General features: G+C 35.5%; 1 protein-coding gene across 1 annotated transcript in view; it reads left to right on the top strand.

Moving 5' to 3' along the window:
- Positions 1-917: 917 nt before the first annotated feature.
- The window catches only part of HELRODRAFT_178558 (hypothetical protein), a gene marked incomplete at both ends in the record, with an annotated part of 12,443 nt that continues 2,495 nt past the window's right edge, over positions 918-10,865 (top strand). The window contains 11 exons of the mRNA XM_009026641.1: positions 918-935; positions 1,925-2,155; positions 2,671-2,844; positions 3,028-3,207; positions 5,578-5,662; positions 6,796-7,249; positions 7,924-7,978; positions 8,392-8,756; positions 9,221-9,395; positions 9,776-10,022; positions 10,223-10,440. Of these exons, the coding sequence (XP_009024889.1) occupies positions 918-935; positions 1,925-2,155; positions 2,671-2,844; positions 3,028-3,207; positions 5,578-5,662; positions 6,796-7,249; positions 7,924-7,978; positions 8,392-8,756; positions 9,221-9,395; positions 9,776-10,022; positions 10,223-10,440 (2,202 nt within the window). The remainder of the gene's footprint in view (positions 936-1,924; positions 2,156-2,670; positions 2,845-3,027; positions 3,208-5,577; positions 5,663-6,795; positions 7,250-7,923; positions 7,979-8,391; positions 8,757-9,220; positions 9,396-9,775; positions 10,023-10,222; positions 10,441-10,865) is intronic.

Consider the following 10,865-nt stretch of genomic DNA (forward strand, 5'->3'; position numbering starts at 1 on the left):
TGTACTTGTGTGAATGGTTGAGTGTTTGTGGTCGGATACTTGCCCTTCTGTCTTTCTGTCTGTCACGATTTACGCTTAAATGCTCAAACAACATGCTCAAACAACACATACACACATGCACACAAACACACATGCACACAAACACACATGCCCTTCTATCCACATACAGCTGGATTCACACGTAACTGAACATTCTGAAAATTTCAAAGGCAATATCCAGATATAAACTTGCAGCAAACTCACACAAACTTATAAGAAAGTGAACCCTTCAAAGCACATTCCATTCGTTCATAAACACAAACCTTCAAATCCTACATTGATTTCTTCAAAAGTTTACTAAATCCAGCGCAACACTTAAACCTGAAATTTGTTCATTAATATAAATACATCCATTCATACATGCAGAACATACATACCAACCCACACACACACACACACACACACACACACACACACACACACACACACACACACACACACATGCATGAATATTTTAATGAGACATCTCTTGTACGTGTGTGTGAGAATGTGTGAGGGAGCAGCGAGAAGAATCCAGCAGCCCATTCAGTCGATCGTCAATCATCAAATAATTTATTCACTTCATCTTCCTTCAATCATTCAATCTTCTATCATTTTTATTCATTCAACTTTCTGCTTACTTAGCACCAGTTTTTATTATTTGTTTTATTTACTTTTTCCTGTGATAAATTCTGAGACGAAGCAAGCGTTCACTAGAGAGGATCTAAGATGCAAAAGATTGATGATTTAAAAAGGATAGTTTCTACAGATTCATTTGAATTTCAGAAATTTTAAATAATATTTTTGTGGTCAATATGTTACGGCTGTTAACTAACAAAAACCCAACCAAGAGTGTATCCAAATAAGGCATATTTAATCTAACAAGTATCCCATCCAAAATGTACCCAATCGAGCAAGTATCCAATTGGGCCAACATTTAATCGGACCAGCATCCAATCGAGCAAGTACTGTTGAATCTAACAAGTATCCAATTGTTTGCAGTTCTGTTGTATCCAGATCTGCAAGCTTACAGTTGTGAATGACAGTTATTAATTATCTGGCGCCTCACTTTTAAGTTTTAAATTGTGTTTGAAAAAATATCTGCTTCACTTTTAAGTTTTAAATTGTGTTTGAAAAAATATCTGCTTGCAAAACATGATCCTTTGTTAAAATAGTGAACAACATCTGCGTTGCAAAAACATTAAAATACTTTTTTCTCGCCAGTCCCTGAGGCGTTTTTTGGTATTTCGACACTTTGTGTTCGTTACTCTGTTGAATCGTTGTTGAAGAGCGTATGAATGAGATGGGGATGATGTTCAGCATTCAAGTGACGTTAAAATAAATGAGAGATTTCGGGGAAAGTTAACGGCAACATCGAGAGAGTTCGTGCAAATGCTTCGTTAGGGATCAACGCGTGCTCTGCTTCAGGCTTTGAAACCTCAACATTTTTTCAAAACATCTTTTATTTATTGTATTCATGCAATATTTCAATTATATATTTTTTATTTCTTTAAATTTTATCTATAATTTTGCAATTGTTTTTCAGTATTTGTTTTCCCAATTTGGTTTTTGTTGTAAAATTTCAATTTTTTAATTGTAACTTAGTTAAAACTTCATTAGCGTTGATAGCGTTTTGTTGTGTTTTTACAGTTCAAAGTTTGGCAATCTTGTTGAATGTACAAGTTTGGGATTGAAGACGTTTCAAAAAAGTCAGCAACATCAACAACATCAACAGCAACATCAACAACACCAACAACACCAACAACAGCATCAACAACAACATCAACAACACCAACAACAACAACATCAACAATACCAACAACACCAACAACATCAACAACACCAACAACAACATCAACAACATCATCAAAAGCAAGCACTTTCGCAACAACATCCTCCTCACCAGGCTGGTAGCCAACGTAGTGACTCAAATTTTAATGATGATTTCAAAGATTTGAAGCCCCAGCAACCACATCAACATCATCATCAACACGATCAAATTTCGCAACATCAACAACAACCCCCACCACCTGAACAACAGCTACTACCACCACAACAGCGAACTTCGACCATCAACAAACTGACAAACAAGTTCTTGCAAACGTTCAACCAAGCAGTCATCAACAACAAAAACCATGTTCGTTCCAATTTTTATTCCATTCATTAAAATAATTTTTCTTTATATAGAGTGGAATAGATTCAATTCAATTAACAACATTTTAGATTTTGAATAATTCAAATATTTCGTCTTCAATAATCTTAATTGAATTGAATATTGGTTTTTTTGATTTTTATTTAATTTAAAAAAATCAATTGACAAAAACTTTTAAATATTAAACCATCGTCAATTTTTGACCGTGAAATTCTGATTAAATTAATACAATTAAATACATCGCAAGTTAAACACTATCAAATCTATACTAACTCGCATACATAAAAACTAGACATAAAGACATATGAGATACAAACGCATAGATATATTCACTAAATGTTTGATTTCGTGAAAACAAATAACACAGAAAGAAAGAAACATACACACAGGTATGACCCTCTGACATGGAAATTAAAATTCATTAAATGTAGCTACTTACCTATGCCTACCTGCCTACCTGCCAACACCGATCCGTTATTTCAATCTATTTTCATCCCCAGGTGAGAGTTTATCTGAAGATTATTGAGGACGATAAATCTTCAACTTCATCAACATTGCCATCGGCGTCATCATCATCATCAGCCTTAATATCATCATTATCAACATCTTCATCGTCTTTTACACTCTTGCCATCTTCATCAGCGTTATCATCACCAATGCCATCATCAACAACGGTATCATCATCATTTTCAACATCTTTATTATCAACAACGGTATCATCATCGTTTGTTTCAACGCATAATGCGCTGTCAACAAATTGCAATGTTGCTCCAACATTATCATCACTACAAACACCAACAACTCCAACAACATCATCCATCTCAATTTCAAACTCCTGTTTCGTATCAATTGACGAGGCGAAGAAGTTTATAACATTACATGAGTTTAACAGCAGCGCCACCAACATGAGCAACAACACAACCAACGACATAAACAACATCAACATAAACAACCTCAACATAAACAACATCTATCAAACTGTCCACCAGCCAAGAACGTATGGCTTCGATAAGATATTTGACCATAGAGACACGAAGGTTACGAACACACATTGTTTTTATTTAATGTTTTTATTCATTTATGTTAACAATTAACTGATAATACTAGTGAATTAAACCGAAATGAATACAAAACCATGTAAACAATACCAACATCAGCTGTACTTTGCAGATATCTAAAAATCTGTTTCATCCGTGTTACATTGTACTTGCTTGGATTTTCCGGATTTTTGGAAGCTACTCTAACTACATATGCATCATCTGGTCTTGTTCTTGTCATTATGTACGTCAAGGCAATACTATCTACAAGAAAACTTCACTTCTTCTTGTTCGCCTTCATTTTCATTAAACACCTTTTCAGATTTCATAATCGGAGTTGTACAGGGTCTGCAATGATTCATCCCAATTTTCTCAAGGATCATTTTTGTATATGCTGACTGACTGACTTTAATATTTTTCTTCTTATCTTGATTAATTTTTAAACCGAAAAAAATGATGCTTCAGCGGCTTTAAAACTCAACGAGACTACTTGAATTGTGCTTTATTTTTAAACCCATTTGCACGGTATTATTTTACGACCTTTTGGGAAATCTTCCAAATCTAATGTTTGATTTTCTTTTAATGACTGAATTTTACCGCTCATGGTTTTCAGCCATTCATCTGTTCCTTTACTTTTAATGGCACGTAACGAAAGAATCAAAACGTAATCCTCCGATCACGCAAAATCATACTTTCAGTCTTTTGGTAACAACTGTCAGATTGATCTTCTTAATCACTGCTTGATCTTCTTAATCACTGCTTTATCTTCTTAATCACCATATGACAGAACCACTGCTGAGAACATTCTCATCGTCTGAAAGATTTTCTTTGGTCAAAGTTTCTTTCTTACTATCTTTGATTGTGGCACGGTAGTTTGCTCTTGCAAAATAACAACACTTGGTTTGATGAGCTTCTCACCAAACACAACATCTCTCGACGGTTGGAACAACTTTTTTATTTTTCGATCAAAATTTCTGTAGCTATCGTCGTCACGTTTCATGACCATTTCAACATGTTTCTTGTTTTGATGTCCAATTCTTTGCCGTGTATTTTTATTATTGACAAGGTTCACTTCAGGAACAGAATTACATGGTCTGTCAGCCTTTGTTGCAACCAGTTTGAAGAAACCTTAATCACTGTTTCTCACACCAACGACCTTTTTCTTGTTATCAATTAAACTCCTTGAAGTAGAAACAAAAGGACTATTTCTGTTTCCATTTCTTTATCATACGTTTCATCAATCATGTTGATTGAGAGAATAATCATAGCATCACAATCTGCTTTATAAAACTTATCTAAAGTGGTTAGTACTTTGGTATCTGATCTTGACAACATCCATCACATCAAGAATGCTGTGCAGTAATATCCGGATCCTTGACTTCCAATCTGGCTAGTTTTTTTGCCTTCTAAATGTTTGATCTGCACTTTAGTTAGCTGCAGTGACGAATTCAACAAACCTCCTAATATGGGCTTTTTACCTCCTAGGTGAGGTAAGAGGCCCAAGCAAAGAGGCAAAACGCCTTTGATAATGAATAATGTAATAAAAATTCAACAATGATACCAAATGATTTCAAGACTATTTTAAAGTTTTATTGGCAGATTGTAACGCACATTATTTCCTAAAAATGTGTCCTTAAAAAATGAAAAAAACAAGAGATAAAATTATTTTCATCTAAATCAACAACATCATCGTCATTTTCATTAATATCATCCTCATCGTCATGTTACTAGTTTGTTTATTATATCATGTGACTTTACATATAATTATGTTATAACTTTATTATTATTTAATTATGTAACAAATATTCATCAAAAGTATACTTTCTTAAAAGTTAGTTTTTACTCTAATATAATGAGTTAGCGCTAATATGTCAAAGGCAAATATTTAAAATAGATTTGGGGGGGAGTGTTATTTAACAATTTTTAACATTTTGAAAGTTATTAAGACTTTTACTTGCTAGCAATTTGGAGTTAGTTTCACAGCAGTTTGGTGCAAATTTAAATTTCTTAAAAACTTCAATGCTGCACCTCTCAAGTGACTAAATTGTGCAGGGTGAGTGTGCGTGAAGCAATCCAGCATAATGAGAGATACATCCCCCAACACGATGCATGTGAACATTTGGCTGGAGTTCAATCGCCTCATTAGATCAATGGGACGACCAATATTATTCAGGCGGGCATTGAAATGAAATAGTTGAAATTAACAATTTATTATAGTTTAATTCAGTTTAAACTATAAAACGTTTCAATTTACATGAAAATATTCATATAAAAAAATGATCGTAACAAAAATAGTTTATTTTTGTCACGTTAATTGTTGCACTTGAATATTTTTCAAAACAAACAACGCCATCTTTTGTACAAATGCAGGTTGAGACATGTATGGAGAGTGTGGCCAGTGTGTTGAAAGCTCTACTGCAAGGGTTCGATTCCTGTTACGTGCTCTATGGGGATGGTATTTATGTGTCTTGTTGTTGTTGTCACGTGATGTTGTTGTCACGTGATGTTGTTGTTGTCGCGTTGTGGTTACGTTGATGTTATAGTTATGCTGATGTTGTCATCATGTTAGTCGTATTGAAAGTACATGTCATGTTAGGAAATTAAATTAATGTGAATAAATTACCCTAATAACAAACATGTCAAACATTATGGAAGACATGAATTGAAACGTCTCTAAGAGAAAACAAAAATGAAATTAAAGATAGATGACTACACAATGCACGTTCATTTACAAACCCTCTTAACAATTCAAAAATGAAAAAGATTCTTTGAAAATATAACTAATGAAAAAATAATAGATACGGTGAAAAATGAAATTAACAAGTCAACAAAAGATTTTTTGTTTGAGGCAAAAATGTAAACATCAAATAATTCTAAATTGAATTGAAAAAACATAATTAAGTAATTACGGCTGGTTCGCTTGCTTAAGCAATTTATAACTAGTAACGGTGATTTTTGGAAAAAACAAAAGATTATTTGTTAAAAATCGAAAATAGAAAAAATTGCAAGTTCTCCAGTTGTTGTATGCATGTCAATGAAGAAAGACAAAAAGAGAAAGGCCCGTGGGAAGTGGGTTGCAACAGAAAACTGTTGGAAATCAGTTAAAGACAAACAGACTGCTTACAACAAAATCATTAAAAACATCAGCATAGAGAACTGAAAAAATTACGAAAAAGTCGATGTGATGTCCGGAGTGTCGAGTCGGAGATTCTTGCCTGAGTCGGAATTTTTTAAGAGCTCGGAGTCGGTCGGAGTCCGTTTTTTCATCCGACACCGAACAACGTTTTTGATTTAAAAAAAAATTATTATTTCTCTTCATTCGTGTTTTTGGAAAATAAATATTTATAGCAATATGCAATTGTCTAAAACACTGAGAACAAATGTTAAATATGTCAATAAATTCGTAGAGATGATGAGGTGATAATAAGGTGAAGTTATAATGCAAAAGTTAAAAAAAAAATTCTGCGAGTCGGAACCAGGACTCAGAAATTTCTACTCGGAGTCGGAGTGCTTTGCTTTATGCCATTGCTGACTACAAATGGTTTAATAACCCACAAACACGAACATTTACAAATTTTTGTTTTACAGACGATTTCTCAATGACGCTTGGTTGGCCTCATCACCACCTCAACAACATCAACAACCACAACAACAATACTAGCGAACAATTTAAAACCAACGTCGTAAATAATAACAACAACATCTACAACAGCAGCCAAAACTGTAACATCAACAACATCAACAACATTAACAGCATCAACAACATCAACAACAACAACAACAACATCAACAGCACCAACAACTCAACTAAAACTGTAAACAACGGTTTCATTGATGAATATAACCCTGAAGAATATGGACTGATACATTACGCAATCATCTGGTTGTTTGTTTTGTTGGATGCCATGCAGTCAAGCAACACACAAATCATGTACAACATCAAAATTTCAGCCCATGAATTCACTGATGACTTTAGGAATGATTTGTTGATAGGCAAGTTGCTGAGACATTTCGTGGTCTTCATCGCTGTTTTCGGCTTCTTGTTTGTGTTGATGTTTTTGTTAGTCTCGTTGTTTAGTTGTTGCTCTGTTTAAATTTTTTTGAGTTCGCTCGTGAATTATTGCTTTTAGAAAAGTTTCCGAAATTTGATTTACAAATTTTACAGATGATTTTAAGGGAAAAGAAAACTTACTCATCGACAACAACCACAATAACGACAACATCAACAACAACAACAACAACGATACAATCACCGGAAGTGAAAGAGGTGGATGTTTTGTAAAGAACGCCAATGAAGCTTTTGATGTGTTGCGTTCTGTTATGCGTGACAAACAAGGTAGCAGGATGATGATGATGATGACGACGATGATGATGATATTGATGATGATGACGATGATGGAAAAAATGTTGATGATGATTATGATAATAATGATGATGAAAAAAATGATGATGATGATGATGATGATGATGATGACGACGACGACGATGATGATGATTTTGATGAAAAAATTGGTGATGATGATTATGATGATTTTGTCATTGAGATGGTGACGCTGATGATTGAATTATTAACGATAATGATGGTGACGCGGAGAACTTAGGTGAACTCTTTTAAAATTATGTCCTCATTTTGATAATTTTTCATTCTTTCCATTTTTAAAAGAATTTGCTCACTCACTCATCACCGTCCACATGTACCAACAACACCACCACCAGCAGCAACAACAACAACCACAACAACAACAAGCAGGTGTCTTGTTGTATGAAGAAGGTTTGTTGTCGTGTTGTTGTTAATGATGATGTTGTTGTTGATGATGATGTTGTTGATGGTGTTGATGATGATGATGTTGTTGTTGACGGTGTTGATGATGATTTTAATGTTTTTGTTAATGATAATGATGTTGTTGAGTGTTTAGGTTTGTTTTAATGTTTTGAGATGGCTGCTGTTGGGAACTTTGCAACGTGGATTTCAAATTTTTTAGATGAATTTTGAAAGCACTGCTGGTTGCATTTGTGATAATTTTGTTTCTTCTTACAGTTCATCGCCCCCCGTCAGCTGTTGTCAGTTACAACCAACTACATTTCGTTACGTTGAGGAGAAACAACAACAACAACAACAATCACAACAACAACAACAATCACAACAACAAAAACAACAATCACAACAACAACAATAATCACAAGAAAATCAACAATCACAACAACAACAACAACAACGGCAGCAACCACAACAACAACAATATCAACATTATACACAACATCACATTTAACAACAATCCAAACAACAACAACATTATCAACAATCACAACAACAAAAACATCAACAATCGCAACAACGCATGTAACAGCATAATTAACAGTAAACTCAACAGCATCAACTGCAACACAGCAGCACAAGCTCCAACATCACATCGTCCGCCACTTCCGGCCTCATCACCATCTTCCAAATTCAACACTCACATCAGCGACAACAAAAATGACGGTGATGATGACGTCATAACTTACATTGCTCACGTGATGGCGGGACAGAGATATTTACCAATTAACGTGTGAGTAGCTGTGCGCTGTCTTTATTAGGCCTCCATCATCATCGTCATCATCATCATCATTGCCTTCATCATTGCTATCATCATCACCTCTACCATCATCATCATCATCATCATCATCATCATCATCATCATCATCATCACGGTCGCCCACAGTGTTATTGTTATTCGAAGTTCCAGGACCCCCAGAAATGAGGTCATTTGAATGGAAGTCGTCGAACCCTTAATATACATATTTAGTGCGCTGTTTCACTGAAAGGCGATTTCTATTTAATAATAACAATAGTGTGAAATACATGCGTTATCATCATCATCATCCCATCATCACCACATCATCACCACATCATCACCACATCATCACCACATCATCATCATCCCATCATCACCACATCATCATCATCACCATCATCATCATCACATCATCATCATCATTACATCATCATCACCGTCATCACCTCTCTGAACAGAAGGAGCAACGTCTACAGACTGTTGCAGAGTTGCACGCCAACAACGAAGCGCCATCATTTATGTTTGTTTCTGCAGCTGCAACAATCGGCAACAAACTTTCAACAAATTTTAAGCATCGGCAGCAAGATTTACAAGAAGAGGTTCAAGAAGATGAAATGCATTCGCTCATTTTACGTCAGTTGTCGTCAGTTGGCGTGGCTGATGTTGCTCGTGTTGTTCTTAATAATTTCACTAAATCAACGCTTGCCTGCGCACGTTGTCCTCCATGTTAACGCTCTTAACTTGTTTGTTAAAAAGTTTTTAGGAAAGATTTCATTGATGTGCTACCAACTTCTACAAAAATTTCACTCGTTATTACGCGGTTGTCCATCACCTAATTGCCATCATCCGTGCTACTAACTTTTCATCTTCATTCATTTCCAGCTCCTTCACCATCCTAGCTTGCAACGACACCATCAATAAAAATCATCTTTTTTTTATTAAAATTATTGTTGTCATTAACACTTTTTTGCCATCATCATCATTATCGTAACCATCATCATCATTATCATCAGTCAAGTGACTCAGAGACGAGTTCCTGTCCGAGCACGAGCAACATCTCGACGACGAGCAGTCGCAGGAAGAGGTTAAAGGTCAAAATGGGAGTGCTTGGAAGGTCAAACACTCATCCAATCACCGCTCAGCCAGATATCACCCTAGGAACCGCTCATCCAATCATCACCCATACCCAAATGAACTCAGACAGCATTTACCCTGCCACATCAAATGAACTAACTATTTTTCCATTAACATCAATTCAAGGTGTCACATTAGCAAACGTCTATCCAATCATCAGTCATCCGCTAACAATTCAACCAATCACAAGCCATCCCTCAACATTCATCCAATTACAAGCCAGCAATCAATATTTTATTCAATCGAAACTAGTCCTGTAAACATTACAACCAATTATAAAATAGCAAACCATTCAAAACCATCTCGTCCAACTTATCACCGGATAGGTACAGAGGCTGACAACGGTCATGGTGGTGATAATGATAACAATAACGATAATGATGATGATGATGGTGGGTGGTTTGGTAGTGGGATAGAAAAAAATTATTTGTGGTGTACCGATCAATTTGGGCGGAAGACTAAAAAGGAGTACACCGTAGATGGGGCGGGGTTGGGGGACTTGCATGGGATGAAGATGAAAGAAGTTCGGGAAGATGGGGAGGAGGTTTGTTGCTGATGTTGTTGCTGATACTGTTGTTGTTGTTGTGATGTTGTTGATGATGATGTACTTATTGATGTTGTTATTGTTGGCTGCTAATTCATTTTATATGAAGAGAACGTTGTTTGTATTGCTGACGGTGTTGTGTCAATGATGAGAGGTCAATCTTTGGTGCTGGTGACGCCTGTGTTGAAGCGTCATTACAGTGTTCTAAATAAAATGAGTTATTGTCAAAAATCTTTCTCTCTCAAAAAAGAAATTAATCACTAAAAATCTTTGTTGAATTGCAGGTAGACTCTTCTTTCACGCTTCACCACCCCTACTCGTCCCCCCTACCACCAACCTCATCACAAAGACCACCCCAGAAAGCGTTAACACCATCGCCAATTTCTTCTTCAACAAAATTTCGCAGCCATTTACTGAAAAATTGA

This window comes from Helobdella robusta (assembly GCF_000326865.2).
Source record: "Helobdella robusta unplaced genomic scaffold HELROscaffold_48, whole genome shotgun sequence".
Taxonomy (NCBI): Eukaryota; Metazoa; Annelida; class Clitellata; order Rhynchobdellida; family Glossiphoniidae; genus Helobdella; species Helobdella robusta.